A 24,999-nucleotide genomic window follows, 5' to 3' on the forward strand; every position below is an offset into this window, starting at 1 on the left:
CAAATGCATTTCGGAATGAACTCTTTCAAGTGCCAGGTGAGGGTTCTTCATTTCTTTGTTCATTCAGGAGAAAGTTCATAAATTACTCACTTTAAAGGGAGACTTAATTAAAATTCAGTTATTTGGAAATTCTAATTCAATTCAAAAAGTCGTGTTATCTGGAGTTTTCTACCTCAATATAGTTCAGGTAAATATTAAAACACACACAGGCCCTAATAATCCATCCAAGTGACCACAGACTGATAAATATCTCCGGAACAGATATATTTCAAAAGATGAATGTAGGAACTTTCTAGGCACACATCTCTCACTCATGTATGTTTATAAAGCAACAGCAGCATTATGTCTGGAAAGGTAAATCTTGTTTGGAAGGAAAATTTCACTGCTAATAGAATATAGGTCACTTTATGAAAATAAAGACCATATTTGGTAATAAATAAAATAACTGCTTTCTGTGAACAAGGAACTTAATTCCTTAAGAAACATTTCCTCAATACTCCAAAACACCCCAGTAAATTGGATTTATTACCTTTGCATCAGGTTTATCCTTATCCTCTAAAGAACCAAGTTCTTCTGGACCAAGAGAAAATAAAGCTTCTTAAAAAAAAAAAAAAAAAAAAAGTAGAATCAAATTTCATTTTAGAAAAATGTTTAGAAAGCTAAGACTACCATAAGGTAAAGTTAAAGATTCAGAAATATGACTGTTACAATGTTTACATCCTTAATCTACACATTTTGTTTTATTGTAATGTTTTTAACCACCAACTCTAAGAAAATAAAGTGACATGATAAGGTTTCACAATGGGAGAGCCATAAAAAAAAAAAAAAATTCATTTCTACCCAGGAAACTATTAACAGTCACATTAACTCTTTGACTGCTTCCCATTGCCTATGGCAGTAGGACCCAAAAGCCAGGAGGAACCTTGAGAAACATACAAATGTTGTAAGTGTGTATTTTCACATGTAGGCCTGCCAGTGGGCCTTTCATAGGTGGGACCATCTTTTACCTGGAAATTGCGCCCTTCCTTTCTCTGATGTGAAAACATCTTTTCCATGTTGAGGTTAATAACCTCATGGTAGATGGTAGCAGTGATCCTACCTAGAAAAAGAAGCTGGCAGGCCCTGGCCAGTCTCCAGAAATTTTTTTTATAATCCAACATGTAAATCGATGACCCAATGGGGAAATACCTGAATTTTTTGAGAAGTCTCTTTTTTTTTTTTTTTTGTGGTACTGGGGATTTGAACCCAGGGCCTTGTGCTTGCGAGGCAAGCACTCAACCAACTGAGCTATATCCCCAGCCCAAGAAGTCTCTATACAAACTGGCAGAAATTCCTTCAGAGAAACTTGGCTACATTCCAGGGAGATTAGGAGGGGGTGGGTGTGTCTCTACTAAAAACCCGGCTGCTCTAGCAATTACTGTGGTAAAAGTTATATTCCTCACTAGTAGCGGGACTGGGCAAAAAAGAACTACAAATCTACAGGTTACAGCACAAAACCATACAAGGACTTTTATGATCCTCTCTCACTACACTCTTGTGGGAGAGTGTACCAGGAGGACAATGGAACCTGATGTAGCCTTACTCCTTAAAACACTGTTCCAAAAATTTTAAGTCTTCTCCTCCAGTGCTCTGTAGTCCTTATTGTTTCCAAATCACAACCCCCGCCTTGTCTATATCAGAATCACACTAAGCTGTATAGGAGTGTACATGCCACACAATGATATCAACCATGTGCCTGGCCAGCCAAGAGGAAGCTGACCTGTGACTCTCCACCCTACTCCTACCTTCTGGGACTCTTTAAGACCTGTTTCATCCCCTAGACTTCCTCCTCAGCCTCTCCTTGTAGTTACTTTTCTACTTCAAGTTGCCCTTTAACTTGAACCACATTAGAACATGGAAAAGTTTTATCCCTCTTAGGAATCTGGTTATTAATGCTGAAAATTTCTAAGAGTGGAATTACTGTCTGCAGCAGGGAGATATTTTTATGGAAATGGGGTCAAGGACGAGAGGTACCACTCTTAAATCCTACATGCAATTTAATCCATTAAAACAGTCTTGGGAAGGAGACAATGGTAATATTTACTGAATCTATGGAGAAGGAAGTCTTTCTAAGCTTAGAAGCAGAAGACATCTTTAAGATTCAATAAACTGGGTGGTGGTGGGAAGGGGGACACAGCACTCAGATCTATGATGATTAATGTTGTCTATTCTCACAATATGGAGACCCTGTGGAGAACAGAGCTACGAAGTCAAGTGACAACTGGGGATGTCCAAATTAGAGCCACATGACAGCAAAACAATGCTCATTCTGGAAGCAAAGGAACATAGATGCTAAGAGTCATGTGGAGGAAGCTGCAAACATGTAGAGACAGAGGGGCAAGAAATCAGGGGTCCAGTGAATTCAGAGTTGATTTCTGGGAGAGTCCTTTTATCCTCACAATAAATTCCCTTTTTAATATAGCTAATCCCATGCACTAAGATCCTTGGATCTTTGGAATTCAGAATTTCTAAAATTTAGGCATCTGAAGGAAGTGTTATGTATATTACTTTTCATTCCCAGCAGGGTCGGGGGTACACAGTGTTCATTAATCAAGCAGATTAGTATTCCTGCAATAAATATCTGAGTATTCACCCAAGTGAGATAAGTAACGAATCTGAATAGCTTCACACTGGGTCAGGTTCTGAGGGTAAACAAATTCAAGTCAGATCAGATCAGGGTCAGAGCTTTCTGGATTTCAGAAATGCAGACAAACAACCGTGAATGTGTATAAATAATGTGATATTCCTTCCCACTCTAAACGTCAGAATATAATTGTACAGTAAACCTGGATTAAGTGTTTGCTACTTTGGAGAAAGTTTTCAACTCAAAATATAAATAACAATAATGAATTCTGCTACTAGTGACAGAATTGTCTTTATGTTGTATACTTTAAATTATAGGAAGAAAATATATTGTCTTATTTTTAATTTTGTGATTAAACACTATATTCACACAGAATATATTCACAGTAATTTAAGCATCACATTTCTCTGCAGAGTGTAACACCCATTCGTCTTATATCTGCCATAATAAACATAATGTGGAATACATCTTTAAGACCCTTTGTCTATTTGTGATTTTGTATAATTAATTACATGTAAAGTGGATGGCACATATTACTATTCAAATGTATGTAACATAGCATACCTCTGAATTCAGGTGTGAAATGAAGAGTCTGCAGAAGGGAATTGAGGTAACATGTTCCACCCTGATTTCTGATTCCACTTAAATTGGTGAATTCTCTAGGAGCAGGTGGCTCCAAAGCTTTAGTCTTTAATTTCTTCCCTTTTCCATACTGATTATTTGACACACTGGAATAATCCTCTTCAAATAGGTCCCCAAACATTGTGAAACCAAATACTATCCTTTAAAAAGAAATGACATGTTATACAAATGCTTTTATTTTAAAAAATAAGCTTTCCCCAGATCTTCCCACCTTACACTTAGGTTGTCCATTTTGTTACTGTTCTTTTGAAAATATGTAGTTTTTGTTTTGGAAACAGCAAAATCTGAATTTTGTTTTCATGCATGCCAGCATCCTAACTAACTTGTGTGACCGCTGGCAAGTTATTTAGCCTGTTTTATAGGTAAAATGTGATACCAGTATGTCCTATAGGGGTCATTGAAACACATGACATAATAGGAGAAAGGCACTTAGTACACACAGTTGGGCCCACAATAAATGAAGGCTACTTTCAAAACGGCCTATTTGCATCACCAAGTGAAATGAAAGCCCATCACCAAACCTAGTCCCCCCAGTGAGGTGGTCACTCCTAGGTTCTGACAAGTGGCAGGGGCCTTGGGACCATCGATTGCTTATAAAATCTCTGCGTCTCGCGCTCCTCAGGACTTTGTACCAGAGCATATTTAAATGACAAAATGGATCAGATTAATCATTTTTATAGCAGTTTAGAATACTGTCCCCAAACTGGAGAGTAGGGAGGAGGTCTCTGGGGGAAGGAAGGCTGCCACTGACGTGATGCACTCTTGAGGTCCTCCGGTGCACTTCGCCGAGAGGAACATGAGCCCTGGGGACCCAGGTGACCTGCGCCTAACTGTACACCGACTGTGGCAGAGGGTCACTTGGTGGCGAGAAATACAAAGCGCCCAGCAGTTTCCAAGTGACAGGAAGCCCCGAAGTGCAATTATCCTTTTCAACTCATTCCTCAGGAAAAAAGCACAGAAGTGGAACTCGAGAGTCTGGCCGGGAGGTCAAAGTCTGGATTCCCGACTCCCGCACTCCACGGCCGAGGTTCGGGCCCTCCTACCCTCCAGCCCTGCACGGGACACTGGCCCGCAACCACCAACTCCATCCAGGAGCGCGCCGCGTCCCCAGGCAGGCCCGGGCCGCTCTCCGCTCGCCCTAGTCAGGCCGCGCCGCCACACCATCGCTAGCTTCCCACGTCCCTCCCGGGATCCCCGGGCGCTGGTTCCACTTACTGCCTAATGCACAGACCCCCACCCCAGCCAAAACTTGAAAGGACTTGACGCGCCCCAGGTGGAAGCTGCCATGTTGGCGAGGGCGGGTCTCCGAAAACGCAGGTATCAGCACGCGCCGCGCCTCCCAGGGTGCCGCGCGCGCCGCGCCTCCCAGGGTGCCCCGCGCGCCGCGCCTCCCAGGGTGCCCCTGAAACTTTGTACCTTCCTCAGTGTTTATTTCGTCTTCACGAATTGTAAGTAATGTACGTGAGAGTGCACTAAAAGTAAAAAACACTCACAATGTTCTCCTTTTTCCCACTGAGCACTTTCTGTGAGCTGTTTCTAGACTCCACTTCTGGAATTGATTTTTTTTTTCCTGTCCTTGAACCAGGGCATGCTGGGTAAGCACTTTACAACTGAGCTATACGCCCACCCCCAAACCCCCTAAAGTAGATTTTTTACCCCCAAACCCCCTAAAGTAGATTTTTGAGTACTTTTAATTTGTTCTTTCTAGATATACATAACAGTAGAGTGTATTTGATGTATTATACAAACATAGAGTATAACTTATTTTGGAGTATTGATTTTTGTATTTTGAAATTATGCTAAGTTTACTTATTCTAGGAGATTTTTGTAGTTTATGTTGGAATTTCAACATTGATGGTCACGCTATCTGGGAATGAGACAATTTTACTATTACTTTCAGATCTGAATGTGATTTGTTTCTTTCTTGTGTTTAAGCGCTCTGGGTTACACCTCCAAAACAAGGATGGACCAAAGTGGTCAGAGCATCCATCCTGGACTCAAGTCTCATCTGAACAGTAAAGAATTCATTCATTTGCCATTGAATGTGATGTCAGCTGTGGGCTTTTCTAAGATGCCCTTTGATTAGTTAATTTCTTTTCCTAGTTTGCGGAGAGCTTTTATTACTAATGCATTTTGGTTTTTATAAACAGTTCTTTTGTGCCTATTGAGCTGATTCCATGGTTTACTTTTTTGGATTATTTATAGAGTGTATAACCTTGATTTTCTTTTTAAAAACTGTTATTTTTGATTCTGGTAAAATATATATCAGATAGAATTTGCCTTCTTGCCCATGTTAAAAGTCTGCTGCAGTAGTAGGAGTGTACTTCATACCATCCACCTCCATCCATCTCCAAAATTGTCATTTTCCCACACTGAAACTATGCACCTATTAAACAGTAACTCCACATTCCCTCCTCTTCCCAGCCACTGAAAACCAGCATTCCACTCTGCAATTTTACAAACATGACTTGTGGATAACTTATATAAGTTGAGCCATATCATATTGGTCTTTTGTGACTGGCTGATTTATGTACCATATTTTCAAGGTTTATCCCTTTTGTAGAATGTTCCAGAATTTCCTTTTTTCTTTTCCCACATTTTTAAATTGGTGCATTATAGTTATAGCATTATACTGCTCACCTGAAAAGGTATGTAAACCACCCAGTGCAATAGAGTCCAAAGCAAGAAAATGTCCTCGTGTGAGTTCTCTGTGTGTTTTCTCTGTCCTGTGTATTTCTCTGTATTTTTCCCCATAGTGTGGGTCCTGTGGAAGGAGGGTGGGAACATGAAGAATACATGCCCTCTGAGCACATGGAGTGCTCAGTAGAGTGTGGGAGAGAAGCACATGGAGCCCTGAAGGAGGGCCCACAGGTTATGGCCCACAGCACAGGTCTCAATCTCTGGCTAGGACATGGCATCATGTGCTCAGCAAATACTGACTGGGTGATACCACTGTTCTGGAGGTATCAAGAGAAAGCGAGTTGCCACAGATGGCAGCCATGCTGGATGAAATCCCAGGCATGATCCATGGAGTGAACTCTCAATCCTGTTGCAGCATCTCAGAGCCTCAGAAGGGTTGGAAATGGAGCATGAATCCTGCTGAAAATTGAAGAGACAGCAGCAGTGCACATCCATGTCACACTCTGTCATGAACCACAGTTTCATTGCCAGGGAGCAGGTCAGGATAAGGGCCTTCCAGGTGTTCCTTTGAAGCTGGTCCTCCCATTTCATTCTGAGCAGAGTCTTCAGTGCTCTGAAGATTAAGTTCTGGTTTTACTTTTGGGCAAATTCAAAACTGCAATCTTTCTTGAGGTTTGCCTTTTCATCCTTCTAGATGACCAAGTCCCATTTTGTTGCTTAATCATCCTGTTACTAAAGTCACATTGTGTTTGAGGGCATGCTGCTGCTTCAAGGCAAAGATCATAAGCTATCCTAACCCTGGAAAACATACAAGCAGGTAGGTCAATGGATGTTATTCATTAATCAAGACTCTTCTGAGGAAATCATTGACATGGGTATATTTTCACAAATTTATGAATTCACACCCACTGCTGTGGTATTTAAGTGCCTGCACTTCTTTAGCCTACTGTATTCTCTGAACATTGAATCCAGGAAACTGGATTGTTGCTCACCTGTCCCATGGCTCCTGCTCTTTTGCCTGCCTGCCTTCCTCTGTCTGTGTCTCTGTTGCTGACTTTGCCCAGGCAGGCAAGCTGCTGGTGGTGCCTATGGATGGAAGCCCCTGGTAGAGCATGCGCTTGATTGTGGAGAATCTCATCCACAGAGGGCACGAGGTAGTTGCTGTCATGCCAGAGGTGAGTTGGCAACTGGGGAAGGCATCCAATTTTACAGTAAAGACTTACTCAACTTCTTACACTCTGGAGGACTTGGATCATGAGTTCAAGGTTTTTGCTGACACTCAGTGGAAATCTCTGGAAGAAGGTATGTATGATCTAGCAATGGATTCATCTAAAGGATTTTTTAACATCACTTTTTCAAGGTGTAGGAGTTTGTTTAATGACAAGAAATTAGTGGACTTCTTAAAGAAGAGCTCTTTTGCATGCAGTGTTTCTGGATCCTTTTGATGTGTGTGGCTTAGTTGTTGCCAAATACTTTTCACTTCCATCCGTGGTCTTCACCAGGGGAGTGTTCTGCCATTATCTTGAAGAAGGTGCTCAGTGTCCCAGTCCTCTCTCTTATGTTCCCAGACATTTCATGAAGGTTTCAGGTACCATGACTTCCAAGAAGAGAGTAGAGAACCATATAAACCGATTGGGGGAGCTTTTATTTTGCCCCCATTTTTTCAAAACTGCCTTGGAAATTGCCTCTGAAGTTCTCCAAACTCCTGTCACACCATATGATCTCTCCAGCCAAGTATCCATTTGGTTACTACGAACTGACTTTGTTTTGGACTATCCCAGACCTGTGATGCTCAACATGATCTTCATTGGTGGAATCAACTGCCATCAGGGGAAGCCACTGCCCAAGGTACGTTGTGTCTCCTTTGGCACACAGAGGAAAACTGGCTTTGGGCGTTAAGAAAGATTCCTTACTGAGCTGTGACTTGTTATTTGCATTCATTGCATCTGGAATTTCTTCCTGGGTTAACAATTGTTTTGTGCCTGTTCCTTAACCGTGGGTTAGCAAATTTTATAAAAGCTGGCCTCGTTGATATTGATGTGCATAGCAGTAATGGAATATATGTCATTTCTAAGCTCCGTTTCTAGTAGTGCTTCAGAAGAACCCTGAGAAACACATTAGGTTGTGAACCTTTCACTTTTGCCAATCCTAGAGGAAAGTGTTCTGAGCAGTTTTGTCTGTATTTTTTCCTGTTTTGAAATTACTGTATTTGTATTCATGCATCTACTGCAAACTTTGCACCTGTTTTATTAAATAATATCTATTAATGAAGTGTACATGAGTTCTTTACATGTCACTCGCCAATGTATTGCAGACATGTTCACAGTCCAGTACTTATAAAGTCAACATTTTCATTCAGCTAATGGCATTGAAAGCTTTAAATGCCATTTTCTTTTGAACCAACCAATAGTGATAGATATTGAAACTGTGCTTTTTGCCTCTTTGAACAAGACTACAGTGACCATTCTGAAATGTTTTCTCCCCACTCCCATGTTTCCATATTCTTGCTGTTTTCATTGTACCCTGGGAGTGTCCTTGGAGTAGAGCTGCTGGTCAGATGCTGTGCTCCTGTTACGTTTAAACAGCCTGCAGGGTCTTGAGCACCGGCCCTCTTCGATCAGCCGTGTATGAGAGCTGTAGCTTTTACATACGTTCTCCAGGTCCAGGTGTGGCAACTTGTAAGTTTTGTCGATTTTCTGTGCAACATATTGAGTGTAACTGCTTTGGTTTTTGCTTCCTGTTTCCACAGATATGTTGGGCATTTGCATTTCTTCTCTTGGGAATTTCAAATTCACATTTGTTAGCCATTTTTCTTATAGCTTCTGTCTTTTATAACTAGTTTCTCCAGTCGTCTATTTGGATATTGACACAGCTTTTTAATATGTGCTGTGAATAAATTTTCAGGAGCTGTTCTTCATCTTTTATGGTGTAGGATTTTCAATTTTGTGGCCTTAAAGTGGTAAAGGTTTTCTTTAAGAGTTTCTGGATCTGAACTTGTGTATGTCTTTCCTGACCTGAGATGTGGAAACAGTTTTCCACATCATGTTTCATTTTTGTCAACTCTTCCTGTGTAGCTACCTTTTTTCTTTTGCAAAGAGTCCTTTAAGTATAGAGTTCAAGCATCTAATTTTATTAGTTTCCTGCAAGTATCGTCTGATGTCCCAAAATCTTTTGGTCCTAATTCCTTTCTTCATCCATTGCACTGAACTGCAGTATGTATATATGTTTTTATTTTTTGTGCTCGGCACTCTCAGTTTTGCCCCATTGACTTACCTACTTATGAGGCACTACCGTGTACTGAGTGAGTTGGTCTGTGGTAAACTTAAATACGTATGTCTCACTGTCTGTTTATCTGAATGTTCTTGGTGATGACATTATATATGCTGCTTCATAAAGGGTTAGATTGTTTTGTTGAGGTCCACAAAATAAAAACAAACCATTGGTGTTAATATGAAATTCAATGTTTTCATTGAAAGATTGGCACTTTTTTTGTTTTTTCTTCCTTTACAGGAAGATGTATTCCCTTTTACACATTCCAGGGTTTTTTTTTGTCTGTTTGTTTTTGTAGCTACAATTAGGTGTTTACATTTAGTTATTTTCTCAAAATCTGTGTGGTCTAATCATCCGGAAGAATTGTATGCATTTACACAAATTAATTTCCTTGAATTGGCTTATATCAGAACCTGCCTAGGGTGAATTTATTTCTGAGGTGATTTTTTTTTACTGGTTCATATAACTATATAACTGTGGGACTTGTTACATATTTACACATGGTTGTCACAAAATTAGTCAGTTTCATTTCCCTATTTGTTTCCTTTCCTCCCTCCCTTCCTCCTCCTGGTCACTGTTCCTTTACTCTACTGGTTTTAAAATGTCCATCAGCAAAATGTTCATTTGATTTATGTAATCATTTTATCTTCCTTCTTAAAATTTATTTCTAGGCATTTTATTATTTGTGCACAGGGCAAGTTTTATTTGTTTTAAACTGGTTATTGGTAGTTAAAGGACAGCTTTTGTGCATTTATTTACTATCTAGTTATAAACCTCTATTTCCTTAGTTTTAAGCTTGATTTGGTGGGTAATAGCATATGCAAGTCATTCCCTCTGCTGGTGTTTTCATCACTTATTTTCCTTTTATTGAAATATGTGAGTGTATTACTGGTCTAGGCACTTGACATGGGTATTCAGTGACGTGCAACAGAAGAAATCTTGATAAATACAAAAGAAATGTTCTTGGCAAATGCATAGTGGTGAATTCCTGGTGGAACATTTCATATATTTTCTAGTATATTCTTAGGGATGATCTATGCATTTTTATGTGTGGTTCTGGCTTCTGGCCTGCTAAATACACTTTGTAACAGAGTCCCATCCTCTCCCATGCTGGCAGGAGTTTGTGCAGGGTTTCTGTTCATTTTCACTGGTGGGAATGTGACCTGGGAGACCATGCTTTTGGGCATGTTAAAGCTAGGTGTGGCTTTCTGCTCTTGGGAAGACCAAGCAAGGAGATCAAGTTGCAGGATCTTAACAAGCTGAGTCATTCAACAGGCCCTTCTCCCTTTTACTCTGTCAGCACTGTGCCCATCACCAAGAGGCACTGCCTGTGCTCTTGCCCTCTGCCCTGGGGTGGGGCCCTGCCCCTTGCTGAACCTACAGTGAGTTCAGGGTTGCTCAGTGCGTCACCTGAGGGTTTTAGGGATACAGGATCTCTCTATATACTACCATCATTTAGAAGTGCCTATAAAACATTAAACTTTGAACCATGTTTCCAATGTGTGTTTTTATGTATAACACATTTAAAAAAATAAAACATTTGTTTTTATATGTGTATTAAAGGATATATATGGATACAAAATCTTATACGTTGGGAGACACTATACATTTATAAATATAAATATAATGCAAGCACATTTCTCATAGAGGAATTCAGATCTCAGAGGGCCCTTTGATTAGGAGCCTGGATACAGCCCAGGTACACTGTAGAAATTTTCATCCAGAGAGCTATGGAGTGTTTGTGTTTCTGTCTTTTTGTTCACACCGGCAGAGTATCTCTTAAAAATCAAACAATGTTTGTGTTGCTGGAGAACAGGAATCATATTTAACCAGAAGAACACGGTGATGTTAGTGTGTGTCACTGTGTGTGTGTGTGTGTGCATGTGCTTGAAGGGCATGTTGTGTGTGTGTCTTGGGTCCTACAGAGGGGATTTTAAGAATGGTGTCCTGTAACAAAATTCCTTGAGTCTATCCAGAGGAATTATATCCAAGGGTTTCATTGAATTTTTGGGGGTGTGGGGGACCAGGGATTGAACTCAGTGGCACTCGACCACCGAGCCACGTCCCCAGCCGTATTTCGTATTTTTTTTTTTTTTAAGAGACAGGGTCTTGCTGAGTTGCTTAGGACCTTGCTAAGTGCTGAGTCTGACTTTGAACTCGCAAACTTCCTGCCTCAGCCTCCATTACAGTTGTGTGCCACTGAGCGCGGCTTCACTGACTCTTTAACAAGGCACAGGTCATCATTTGAAGAATGTTAGAAGTATTTTAATGAGGGGGGAAAGCAGTTACTCCCAGTGTTTTGCAATTATTGGTGAGTTTCAGTGCAATTAGTAATGCAGTCCCACTGGGAGGAAGTCAGGGTAGTTCTAGATGTGGAAAATTGGGAGTTGGCTGCAGTTACCTAGTAGTAAGGAGAAGTCCTCATCCCATTTCTGTCATATTTTAGTTCCATTCCAAAATCCAATTTCTTTTTTCTTTTCTTTTTTTTTTTTTTTTTTTTTTTTTTTTTTGCGGTGCTGGGGATCGAACCCAGGGCCTTGTGCTTGCAAGGCAAGCACTCTACCAACTGAGCTATCTCCCCGCCCCCCCAAAATCCAATTTCTAATATAGCTATTTGTGTTTAGCCCAGGACCTCTCACCAAGATTATATTTTTAACATTTTTTCAGTTTTCAAACATACACAAAGGGGACTATGTCCTGAACATCTATATATCCGTCTTTAGATAAAATAAGTTTTAATATTGTGCTGTACCAATTCATCTGTGCACTTTCCTCTGCCTTAAATTTTTTTTTAACTGTCAATTTTGTAAAGGAAATCCATGATATCCCTAAATAATTTCCTAAATGGAAAAAAATTACCTACATAATCACAATATCCTTATTACACTTAGTAAAATCAGTTATTCTAGAATATTATCTATATCACACTGCATAATTAAATTTCCTCAAGGACCTCCAAATTGCCTGCTTGACATTGATGAATGGAATATGACTGAGAATTCAGAAGTAAATCCACAGTATTCGCCTAATCAATTTTTTTTTTTTAAGAGTGCCAAGACCTCTCAACTGGGAAACTATTAGTCTCTTCAACAGATGTTGTCAGAATCACTGAGTATGAACATGAAAAGGAATGAAGTTGGGTCCTCACTTCACGCAGTATTTAAAAATTAGCTTCAAGTGAATCTAAGCCTTCAATAGGAAAGGTGAAACTTTACTCTTAGAAGAGAACATAGTGTTGAATATTCATGAGCTTGGCAATAGTTTCTCAGGTATGGCACAAAAAGCACAAGAAACAACAATAACCAAAAGTAATTTCTACTTTATCAAGATAAAAACCTTTGTGCATTAAATGCCACACACAAGAGAGTAAAAAGGTAGCCCCCAGAAGGAAAGTACTTGCAAATCACATATCTGATAAGTTTAAGCATCTAAAACAGAGCTGAAATGACCCAGTTTAAAAAATGGGTAACAGCTCTCCAAGTAAGTTATAGAACTGAATGATAAACTAGAAAAGTTGCTCAAGAACATTAGTTATGAGTGAAGTGCAAGTAGATACCATAAGAAACCATTTACCTACAAGGGTGACGATACTTAAAAAAAAAAAGCAAGTAAAGTAAGTGTTGAGGATGTGGAGAAATGAGATCCCTCATGCATTGCCCACTGGCATGTAGTATGGTACAGCCACTGTGGAAGTGAAGGGGCAGCTCCTTCCTAAGAGATTCTTTTCATTTCTGTTAATAGTTGCAACTGCTCCTTCAGCTTCTGTTATCTTGCTGCTCAGTGGCTGTGAGAGGGACCAGAGCTGCCTGGAGAAAGGGGGAGGGATCACGCTACTTGCATGAAAAGTCTTGAGACCCAGAAGTCTGTACTGTATAAAAGATAAGTGAGAACAAAGGGCTGTGCTCAGCTTTTGGAGAAGACCACTGAACCTGCACCAGTCTGAATAAACATTGCTCTTCTGCATCTCCAAGTGCCACTTGTCTCTTTCCATTGCTGTGATTTTCTGTATTTTCTGAAGCAGAAGCAGTTTGTGGTTCCCTAGTAGGTGAAACATAGAAATACCATATGGCCCAGAAAGTCCACTCCCAAGAACATGCCCCAGATTAAAAGCAGGTTCTGAAGTAAAGGCTTGTATGAGTGTTTGTGGGAGCACAGTTCATAACAATGACCAGGCAAAAGAACCACAGACATCTCAGTGGAACAGATGAAAAAAACAGGCATTCAAACAAGAGAACAGCACGCACCTGCAAACAGAAATGAAGTGTGGATACATGCTACACAATATGAGTCTTGCAAACACCAAAGGCCACACATGTCATTCTAGTTCTAAAATACCCAGAATAGGCGAGTCCAGAGAGACAGCAGAGATGAGGGGACAGGGAATGGGGAGCTATTGCTTCATGGGCAAAGGATTTCCTTTGGATGATGAAAATCTAGAACTAGAGAGTGGTAGTCGCACAGATTGTGAGTGTCCTAAAAGCCACAGAATTCTTCACTTTAAAATGGTGCAGATGGGAATATTTTGCCAGGTATATTTTACCCCAGTTTAAAAAGAGAGAGGAAAAAGTGCCTTGTAAGAGTTCTTTTGTTTGCATCAGGACACAAACCTTTTTTTCACATTATCTTATTTTTCTAACATTCTTTAAATTCATCACAGTATTATAATTATATATATACATATATATACTTGGAATTCACTGTGGTATGGTCATACATGGACAAAACATAATTTGGTAGATTTTATTCTTCAGTACTTACCTATCCCCTCCTTTCCTTTTCCCTTTCGATGCCCTACTCTGGGGTCTTTCTATTTTTTCCGACATCCATTTTTTTAAAAGAATTAATGTTTTTCTCTCCAGTTTGCACATATGAGAGAATAATGATAATGTTGGAAAGAGATCAGTAGAGTAGAGCAAGCTGATCAAGGGGATGGGGGAGGGGAGGGAGGGGACACATTGGAAGGAGGTTGATAAGTCATGTTATGTTCATGTTAGAATATGGCAATGTAATTCCAGTATTATGTGTAATTATAATGCCGCGATAACAAATTTAAAAAATGTGTCATAGCATCTATCCTTTTAAAAAGTGGAGTTGAGATCCCCCCTCACACCGTAGGACCCTATTGCAGTGGTCCTGGGCTTATCACCTTGTTCCCTTTGAATAAAGGGTGCCTGATTGCCTTCAAAAATGAATTAGATTTTAAAAATGAATTAATGTTTAAAATGCTGTGACTACTTTCTACTGAGTTGGTGTCCTATGAGCGGTCCTCACCCTAGTGCCTACCTTTCCAGCTCATCAGTGCCCCTCCGAATGCTCCGGCCACACTGCCTCCTTCTGGTCTCTCAAACCACCACATTCTACTCTCCTTTGCAGGTGTCATACCCGCTGCTCACCCTCTCAGTCCCCTTTCTCCCATTCACAGCTGACCTAAATTCACTTACTATTTTGATTCTGGTTCCAGCACTATGTCTTCTGGACACTGTCCATGATCCCCAGAGAGGGCTACACATTCTAGTGACAGACTATCATGCTGCCTAATGCACCTTTTCATACTGTTATCACAATGAAAACCAATACATTCTTTCACACCTCTCTGCAGAGTGCCTTTACCCATTCTAGTGCTCTAACTCCATGAGGGCCCAAACCACACTTGGCTTTATATTGCCATAAGCACCTGCCTGGTGCTGGTACCATGTTTCCTGAATGATTGTAAACATAGTTTGAGAAAAGGGGTATGCCAAAGGACTTGGTTGCAGAAGTTTGTTTGGAGAGGAAGAAAGGCACTTGCTTCATGTCAAAATCTTGGGCCAGCAGATGGGGCACTGCCATGAAGAGTCCAGTGCAGAACAGCAGGGGTGGAAATCCTTGCCAATGGCCTATCTTCTATGCAACTGCTTTTCCAAAACTCAAATCTACTCTCCAAGGCCTCTCAGTGTCAGGAAAGGGAGTCGTGGGGTTCCCATGGTTTGTAGGGGGATTAGATTTTACAGGGTTAGAGGAGTGATTTGTTCCCAGTCTCTGGAAATAACAGAACACTTTGTGGGGCATCAGATCGAATTCTGTCTCCTAGGTGGGGCTCAGCAGAATCTGTGATGCTTTCCTTTACAAGAAGAACCGAAAAATGCCTGTGGGTATAATTCTAGGTTCTCCTTGTTCCTCATGATTAAAGGATTGAATGGAAACCTGTACTATAAAGGAAGATACAACCCCATTCCTGGTGGAGAGAGGAAGTTACATGTTTAATCAATGTTTGAAAGAAGAGGAAAGGAAACACTGGCAAGTGAGTTTGAGTTTTCTCCTCCCAGGAAGGAGGTAGTAAAGGGAATCTTGTGCATCTTTTCCAAAGCTATACTGGTCTGCCTGATGAACTGCACAGTAGAGAGCTCAGGGATTACCCTGAAGGAATAACTGTCCAGTGCATACTTCAGTTCCCAGGTTTGGGATGGAAGGTCAGAAAGTATTGGGATTGTGCTGGTACCCAAGTGTAGGATGCCAGGTTAGAATCTGCAGTGATGGGGTATGCGGGCACCTTCCCCCACTGGCTTGGCTGGCTTTGTTGGTGGGGTCTGATGGTGAGGCAGGAGTAGCTGGGAGGAGGCTGTTACCACTGGGCAACACAGAAGAGGATTAGGGATATATGACCCTAGTAGGGACTGTAGATATGCTTAGCATCTTGTCTGATAACACATTCTGCACAAAGGTAAGAAGATACTTGTATTCCTCAAGAACATCATGGAATGGGAACAAGACAGGGATGTCCTCTTTCACCACTTCTATTCAACATTTTCCTTGAAACTCTAGCCAGAGCAATTAGGCAGACTAAAGAAATTAAAGGGATACGAATAGGAAAAGAGGAACTCAAGCTGTCACTATTTGCAGATGACATGATTCTATATTTAGAGGATCCAAAAACCTCCTCCAAAGAACTTCTAGACCTCATCAATGAATTCAGCAAAATAGGAGGCTATAAAATCAACACGCATAAATCTAAAGCATTTTTATACGCAAGCGACGAAACATCTGAAAGGGAAATGAGGAAAACAACTCCATTTGCAATAGCTTCAAAAAAAATAAAATACTTCGGAATCAATCTAACCAAAGAGGTAAAAGATCTCTACAATGAAAACTACAAAACATTGAAGAAAGAAATTAAGGAAGACCTTAGAAGGTGGAAAGATCTCCCATGTTCTTGGATAGGCAGAATTAATATCATCAAAATGGCCATACTACCAAAAGTGCTATACAGATTCAATGCAATTCCAATTAAAATCCCAATGATGTACCTTACAGAAATAGAGCAAGCAGTCATGAAATTCATCTGGAAGAATAAGAAACCCGGAATAGCTAAAGCAATCCTTAGCAGAAAGAATGAAACAGGGGGTATCACAATACCAGAACTTCAACTATCCTAGAAAGCAATAGTAACAAAAACGGCATGGTATTGGCACCAAAATAGACAGGTAGATCAATGGTACAGAATAGAGGACACAGACACAAACCCAAATAAATACAATTTTCTCATACTAGACAAAGGTGTCAAAAATATACAATGGAGAAAATATAGCCTCTTCAACAAAAGGTGCTGGGAAAACTGGAAATCCATATGCAACAGAATGAAATTAAACCCCTATCTCTCACCCTGCACAAAAATCAACTCACAATGGATCAAGGACCTTGAAATCAGACCAGAGACCTTGCATCTTATAGAAGAAGAAGTAGGTCCAAATCTTCACCTTGTTGGCTTAGGATCAGACTTCCTTAACAGGACTCCCATAGCACAAGAAATAAAAGCAAGAATCAACAACTGGGATAGATTCAAACTAAATAGCTTTCTCTCAGCAAAGGAAACTATCAGCAATGCGAAGAGAGAACCTACAGAGTGGGAGAATATCTTTACCACTTGTACTTCAGATAGAGCACTAATTTCCAGAATATATAAAGAACTCATAAAACTCTACACCAAGAATGCAAATAACCCAATCAACAAATGGGCTAAGGATATGAACAGATGCTTGACAGAAGAAGATCTACAAGCAATCAATAAACATATGAAAAAATGCTCAACATCTTTAGTATTAAGAGAAATGCAAATCAAAACTACACTAAGATTCCTACTCATCCCAATTAGAATGGCGATTATCAAGAATACAAGCAACAATAGGTGTTGGAGAGGATGTGGGGAAAAAGGACACTCATACATTACTGGTGGGGCTGTAAATTAGTGCAGTCACTCTGGAAAGCAGTGTAGAGCTTCCTTAGAAAACTTGGAATGGACCCACCATTTGACCCAGCTATCCCACTCCTCGGCCTATACCCAAAGGACTTAAAATCAGCATACTACAGAGATACAGCTACATCAATGTTCATAGCTGCTCAATTCACAATAGCCAGACTGTGGAACCAATCTAGATGCCCTTCGATTGATGAATGGATAAAGAAACTGTGGTATATATATACAGGGGAATGTTACTCAGCTATAAAGAATAATAAAATGATGGCATTTGCAGGCAAATGGATGAAATTGGAGAGTATCATGTTACATGAGATAAGCCAATCTCAAAAATCCAAAAGGCGAATGATCTCACTGATAAGCGGATGATGACACACAATGGGGGGTGTGAGGGGGGCAAGAATGGAGGAAGACGGGAATGTATAGAGGGAAAAGAGAGGTGGGAGGGGTGGGGGGGAAGGAAAAATAACGGAATGAATCAAACTCTATGTAAATGTATGAATATGCAAATGGTATGCTGTTACTCATGTACAAACAGAAACAACATGTATCCCATTTGTTTACAATAAAAATAAATTTAAAAAAAGTCAATCAACAAATGTGTAATCTTGAAATGGTAAACATACTTGTTTTAACAACATGATTTATCCATAATATATAATAAAAAAAAAGAAGAAGAAAAAACAAAAAAACAAACAAAAAACAAACAACATCATGGAATCACAGACCTCAGGGGAGTTTCTCAATATATCTACTGTGAAGAAATAGCAGGAAAAATTCCAATTCATTATGGATCCATAATTTCATTAAAGGCAGTAGAAATCCTAGAAGTTGGAATATTTATTTCCAGTGCTGTCCCACAGCCACTTAACTCTACAGTTACATACCTTTGCTTTGTTTCTACCCTTGGAGGAGCAAATTAATGTTGGTGTCTCTATTCTGCCATCTTCAGCCTCTATAATCATTCACTTAAAGTCAATTTTGTGAGGCAGACATATAGCTACCCCTGCTTTTACTTAGTCTTCATTGCGTAGTATACTTTTTGCATCCTCTCACTTTTAGTCACTGTATATCTTTAAAAGTGAGGTGATTCTCCTGTATGAAGCACATTAGGACTTTGAAAAAAAAAACAGTCTCTTAGTCTTTTTACTGGAGAATTTAATCCATTTACATTCAAGGTAATGATTGATAAGTAAAGATGTACTTATCTGTTTTTCTTGGTTGTTTTATAGATAATTTGTTTCTTCCTCTGTCACTTGTCTGACTTTGTGATTTGATAGTTGGAATGGAGTGGTATTCTTTGGGCTTCTACTAAAGAGTTTTGCCTTATGCTTACCATGATGTTTACTTGGAGTATCTTACATTTATAAAATCTATTCCAAGTTGATATCAAATTAACTTTTCTTGAATGCCACAAGTCTGCCCTTTTATTCCTACCTCCACATTTCTCATTTAGATGCTATAATCTGCATCATTTTTCCTGTGCCTGCCTTGACAGTTTATTTTTGCTGTCTTGCCCATGTTATCAGTATGCCAGGTTTCATGGTTTCTGGCCCTCTCATCCCAACCTAGTGTGTGCTGAACATGGCTCTATTTTATCTGCACTCTTGTGTTTGGGGCTTTCATATTTTCCACACTATCAATTAACAGCTCTTGGTCGTAGCCTGGGATCTCCCATTAGCAGTATCTGGAAGGCAAGTCTAGTGGTGATAAACACCATAAACTTTTGTTTGGCAACTTGTTACTGGTTCCTCATTTTTGAGGGGCAGCTTTGATGAATGAAATGTTCTTGGTTGGCATTGTTTTCTTTTAGTTCTTTGAGTACGTGATCCTAGTCTCTCTTAGCATGCAACGCTTCTGCTGGGAAGCCTGCTGAATGGCCTCGTGGCCCAGGTTTACTCATCGGTCCTTTGTATATGATATGTTCTCTATTTTGCTACCAGAATTTTTTCTTTACCATGGTGTGAACATGTGTGTGCGTGCATGTGAGTGTACACTGTGGATTGAGTACAGGACTTACACATGGTAGGCATGCACTCTACTACACAGCTTCATCCCTAGCCCTCGTCTTGATTTTGGATAGTTTTATCATCCAGTGTGCTGATGTTCTCCTCTTGGATTTGAATTTAGTAGAGAATTCAGTGCTTCCTGTATCTAGGTGCAGCATCTATCTTCAAACTGGAGCAGATTCCAGACAATGTTTCATTAATAATGCCTTATGACCTGTCATCGTTTTTTGTCCTTGAGCAACTGCTATGTCAAAAAGATTTTTATGATGTCCCAAGATCTGTAGGATGTCTATGATGTCCATCATTCTTTTCTTCTTGTCCCCTCAGACTAGATCATTTCAGTGTTCAATCTTCCAGATCATCCTTTCTTCTGGAACAATTCTGCTACTGAAGCTCCCATTTGCATTTTTACTTTAGTCTTGGCATGAATCAGAGGAAATCTGTATGGTTCTCTCTGATATTTTCTTTCTTTTGTAACTTTTTGCTTTTTAAATGTGTTTCCAAATTATATGAAAACTTCTACCTGTAAAACTTGTAGTTCATTGCTTTCTCTATAAATTATTTTGGATTCTTTTTTAGACATCTCCTACACCTTCATTTCCTTACTATCAGTGATTGGAACTTGGTTAGTTTTCTTGGGAGTTGTCATGATTCACTAACTCAAAATTTGTTTGGTTTCCCTTTGGTGCGTGTGCATTTTAGGGTACAGCTGCCTGTTTTGACCTTCATTTGGGTTCTTCTGCAGGCAGAGTCCTTCATTTAGTCTATCCTGACATTTGGGATTATCCAATATAAGAGAAATATCAGACGTAAGGAGTACGTGTCAATAGAGCAAAATGAATCCTAGAGAACCAAAATTGCAGGTTTGGGAATCATGGGGAATTTGTGGACAAATACCTGGTCAAGGGAAGCAGCTAGACCAGTAGATCCTGCAACTTCATTCCCAGGGAGGGGCTTACGTAGCGGTCATGACAAAGGTGGCCTTCACCCAAGCAGGAATGCACCAAGTTTTATTGAGGTGGCATCAAAGACGGCAGGCACGTTCCTGGCACTGGCAACACTGTGGTCCTCCAGGACACACTCCGATGACACCGTTATGGTTGTGTTTTTCCATAGTATGCCGTGTAAGCATGCAGGGACAGGCCAGGTTTACTCATGGGGCCAGGTTATGAGTGAAGATGGCTGTGGTCCTGTGAAACTGGGTCCCTACACTGTGATTCTTGAAGGGCGAGCTAGTTACCATCGGCAGGCAGGCCTGTGGTTCACTCTTGAGTCTCGTGAGCCACATGCCTTTGTTCTGTTAGGTGTGGTAGCTGCCTGAGCTCCACTCTCTCTTGAAACAACTGCCTGACCTCTGCCATAGGCCGGTGCTCCTGGCTGAGTACTGCAGTGGTGTCTGGTGAGGATGATTACATAGTACATAACCTGACTGGGCCATTGTAGTCTTTGGGGTCTACTGTTGGGCAGAGGGTGCAGTGGAATCCCTTTCTTGGGAAAGGTATGACCTGAGGCTCTGTTCGTTGTAAATGCACAATTTGGGAATGCCTCCCTTTCAGAGTGGAGCCATGGGTACCTGGTGGCTGAATCAACTGGAGGCCTAGCAGGTCTAACTCCACGCTTGCCTCAAATGCACAGAGAGGGGCCCTGATTTTTTACCGAGTAGTGTTGCTGTTAACTTTCTAGGTCAAAGCATTATGAATCCTCTGACAACTTTGGAATCCAGAAAGTGGGACTGTCCCTGTCTTGGTGGGATGAAGGTGGTGGGCACTGAGCGGGGCAGGAAAGGAACCATCTAGGACAGAAGCTCGGTTGAACTTCCATTGGGCTCTTTATGGCAGCCAACTCAGCTGGTCTGAGGTTGGCCTGTCTCTGTGTTCAAGCATCTTAGCTGGCAGCAACACTGAAGTCCACCAAGGTGCACACGCTGGTCACTGTGAGCACTGCATCCTTTCTTTGTTTTTTCCAGGCCTCGGGTGGTCTAAGTGCCATTTCCACTGAGGTTGCCCTTGAGGTGAGAATGGAATGGGTTTCCTGGAGGCATCTTGGAATGCTAGCGTGGCCGGATGACTACCAGCATGTCTCCTTCCCTTCTGTGCAGCCATGTTGCAGGGAAAGCATCCTGTGTGGTGGGTGGACACCTGGGGAAGGAGGAGGCTTGGCATTGTCAGAGTGAGATGTCCTTCCTCCCCTGCCCGCTGAAGGAGACTTGGTGCTGTGAACTGGTTGGATGGCCTCAAGCTTATGCCCAAGAGTTGGAATTTCAAGATATCCTGGTCTGCAGATCATTGCTCATTGAGCTTTCTGTGTGGAGGTGGATTCTGAGACTCCAGATTGTGCCATATGGCTGATGTCACTCTCCTTCTTTTGGCTTTCCAATGACAATGATGTGCACATGCCCCAGTCTGTCGCCGCCCACAGCAACAATCCTGCGGATGTTTGTTACCGCCTGCCCCAATAATCGCGGGGGTATTTTTCAGAGGTGGACTGGTAATAAACTACTTCTATTTCTGCCTTTCTTGTTTGCTTATTCCCTAGCTTATTGAGGAAGAGAAGCTTGCTTGACTTTACAGGAAAAGAAACTTTGAGAGAAAGATAGGCTTTGCTTAGAGCTTAGAGGAAGAGAGACTTTGCTTATCAGGAAAAGAGGCTTGCTACACTTATCAGAGATCTATTTCTTCTTAGAGTTCTGCTGCTTCTTCTTAGTGGTAGGTTCCGCATCCTGTGAACTAGGTGCTATCTCTCTGAGGTGCTTCTTAGTGAGGCGTCCCATGCACTGTGATCTGTGATCTGCAACCTAGAGGTGTGTTCTCAGTTCTCCGCCCTGCAATCTGCCATCTGCTTTCTGCTTGCTGCTGCTTCTTCTTGCTAGCTGCTTCTGCTCTCTGCTAGCTGTTGCTTCTTTTTACCTTCTACCTACTGCCCGCTTATATTCCCTCCAGAAGGCGGAGGGCGGGGCCATGCCAGTTGTGATCAGGCAAGGAGCCAGCTGCCCTATCACTGCAAAGGTCAAAATGAGCAGGCACGAGCAAGAGCACTCGGGAACACATGTGCACGCATTGTGTGCGTGGACTCACTTGAATATGGCCAATGATAAAGCACCTGAGTGTGTTTGCTAACCAACTTCCTCACGGCCGATGTGATCAAAACAACTTCTGGCTGGCTGCCAGGTGCCATCTTGGCGTAGTCTGTATGGCATAGCCACCAACACCAGTCACCAAGGTGAATGGGTCTAGTAACATTTAGGGTCCAGAGGGAGCTGCTTTGTGTGTTCCTATCAAGGAGAGTCCCCTAGGTTGGCTGTAGGACCCCTCTCTTAATTCCCCTTGTGGTATTGCTAGAGAAATACCTCTGTGCTCACCTGTGAAGGAAGTTGTGTAAAAGTGCCCAGTGCAGTAGAGTCCAAAGCAGGAAACTGTCCTCGTGTGAGTTCTCTGTGTTCTCTCTGTCCCTGTGTGTTTCTCTGTATTTTCTCCCTTAGTGTGGGTCCTGTGGAAGGAGGGTGGGAACATGAAGAATACATGCCCTGTGAGCACATGGAGTGCTCAGTAGAGTGTGGGAGAGAAGCACATGGAGCCCTGAAGGAGGGCCCACAGGTCATGGCCCACAGCACAGGTCTCAATCTCTGGCTAGGACATGGCATCATGTGCTCAGCAAACACTGATTGGGTGACACCACTGCTCTGGAGGTGTCAAGAGAAAGCGAGTTGCCACAGATGGCAGCCATGCTGGATGAAATCCCTGGATGGTCCATGGAGTGGACTCTCAATCCTGTTGCAGCATCTCAGAGCCTCAGAAGGGTTGGAAATGGAGCGTGAATCCTGCTGAAAGTTGAAGAGACAGCAGCAGTGCACGTCCTTGTCACACTCTGTCATGAACCACAGTTTCATTGCCAGGGAGCAGGTCGGGCTATGGGCCTTCCAGGTGTTCCTTTGAAGCTGGTTCTTCCATTTCATTCTGAGCAGAGTCTTCAGTGCTCTGAAGATTAAGTTCTGGTTTTACTTTTGGGCAAATTCGAAACTGCAGTCTTTCTTGAGGTTTGCCTTTTCATCCTTCTAGATGACCAAGTCCCAATTTGTTGCTTAATCATCCTGTTAGTAAAGTCACATTGTGTTTGAGGGCATGCTGCTGCTTCAAGGCAAAGATCATGAACTATCCTAACCCTGGAAAACATACAAGCAGGTCGGTCAATGGATGTTATTCATTAATCAAGACTCTTCTGAGGAAATCATTGGCAGTGAGTGTCATATATTTTCACAAATTCTGAATACACCCCAACTCTTCTGGTATTTAAGTGCCTGCACTTCTTCCGCCTACCGTATCCCTTGGGCTTTGTATCCAAGCAGCTGGATTGCTGGGCCTCAGCTGTCCCATGGCTCCTGCTCTTTTGCCTGCCCCCCTTCCTCTGTGTTTGTGTCTGCTGCTGGCATCTGGCTTTGCCCAGGCAGGCAAGCTGCTGGTGGTGCCCATGGATGGCAGCCACTGGTTTACCATGCGGTCGGTCATGGAAAAACTCATCCAGAGAGGGCATGAAGTTGTGGCTGTCATGCCAGAGGTGAGTTGGCAACTGGGGAAGGCATCCAACTTTACAGTAAAGACTTACTCAACTTCTTACACTATGGAGGACTTGGACCGTGAATTCAAATTTTTTCTTGACACTCAATGGAAAACCCCAGAACAAAGTATGTATGGTCTAGCAATGGGTTCATCCAAAGCGTTTTTTAACATCACTTTTTCACGGTGTAGGGATTTGTTTAATGACAAGAAATTAGTGGACTTGTTAAAGAAGAGCTCTTTTGATGCAGTGTTTCTGGATCCTTTTGATATGTGTGGCTTAGTTGTTGCCAAATACTTTTCACTTCCATCCGTGGTCTTAGCCAGGGGAGTGTTCTGCTTTTACCACGAAGAAGGTGCTCAGTGCCCCAGTCCTCTCTCTTATGTTCCCAGACTTTTCATGAAGGTTTCAGATACCATGACTTTCAAGGAGAGAGTAGAGAACCATATAAACCGATTGGGGGAGCTTTTAGTTTGCCCCCATTTTTTCAAAACTGCCTTGGAAATCGCCTCTGAAGTTCTCCAAACTCCTGTCACACCATATGATCTCTTCAGCCAAGTATCCATTTGGTTACTACGAACTGACTTTGTTTTGGACTATCCCAGACCTGTGATGCCCAACATGATCTTCATTGGTGGAATCAACTGCCATCAGGGGAAGCCACTGCCCAAGGTACGTTGTGTCTCCTCTGGCACACAGAGGAAAACTGGCTTTGGGCGTTAAGAAAGATTCCTTACTGAGCTGTGACTTGTTATTTGCATTCATTGCATCTGGAATTTCTTCCTGGGTTAACAATTGTTTTGTGCCTGTTCCTTAACCGTGGGTTAGCAAATTTTATAAAGCTGGCCTCGTTGATATTGATGTGCATAGCAGTAATGGAATATATGTCATTTCTAAGCTCTGTTTCTAGTAGTGCTTCAGAAGAACCCTGAGAAACACATTAGGATGTGAACCATTCACTTTTGCCAATCCTATAGGAAAGTGTTCTGAGCAGTTTTGTCTGTATTTTTTCCTGTTTTGAAATTACTGTATTT

At 41.5% G+C, this 24,999-nt stretch overlaps 2 protein-coding genes and 1 pseudogene across 7 annotated transcripts in view; 2 read left to right on the forward strand and 1 right to left on the reverse strand.

The window, feature by feature from the left end:
* Usp40 (ubiquitin specific peptidase 40) overlaps window positions 1-4,595 on the reverse strand; it is an 80,210-nt gene extending 75,615 nt beyond the window's left edge. For 3 of the 6 annotated variants that reach the window (XR_007107828.1, XM_047546360.1, XM_047546355.1), the window contains exons 1-3: window positions 4,485-4,595; window positions 3,188-3,405; window positions 530-597 (exon numbers count right to left, since the gene is read on the reverse strand). Coding sequence is in view for 3 of the 6 variants with exons in the window: in XM_047546360.1 (XP_047402316.1) it covers window positions 530-597; window positions 3,188-3,386 (267 nt within the window). In the remaining 3 variants the exon portion in view is untranslated. Of the gene's footprint in view, window positions 1-529; window positions 598-3,187; window positions 3,406-4,484 lie in introns of those variants that run through there. The other 3 variants (XM_047546359.1, XM_047546358.1, XM_047546357.1) reach the window with 2 other exon arrangements.
* Window positions 4,596-4,673: 78 nt separating this feature from the next.
* On the forward strand, window positions 4,674-8,168 carry LOC124980196 (UDP-glucuronosyltransferase 1A8-like; annotated as a pseudogene).
* Window positions 8,169-23,671: 15,503 nt separating this feature from the next.
* LOC124980284 (UDP-glucuronosyltransferase 1A9-like) lies at window positions 23,672-24,703 on the forward strand. Its single transcript, XM_047545687.1, has one exon. It carries the CDS (start codon window positions 23,783-23,785, stop codon window positions 24,686-24,688), a length of 906 nt encoding a protein of 301 aa, XP_047401643.1. The 5' UTR covers window positions 23,672-23,782; the 3' UTR covers window positions 24,689-24,703.
* Window positions 24,704-24,999: the final 296 nt, after the last annotated feature.

This window comes from Sciurus carolinensis, chromosome 3 (assembly GCF_902686445.1).
Source record: "Sciurus carolinensis chromosome 3, mSciCar1.2, whole genome shotgun sequence".
Taxonomy (NCBI): Eukaryota; Metazoa; Chordata; class Mammalia; order Rodentia; family Sciuridae; genus Sciurus; species Sciurus carolinensis.

What these genes read in the sequence shown, in the direction of transcription:
- LOC124980284 (XM_047545687.1), top strand. Translation starts at nt 23,783, where the DNA reads ATGGCTCCTGCTCTTTTGCCTGCCCCCCTTCCTCTGTGTTTGTGTCTG.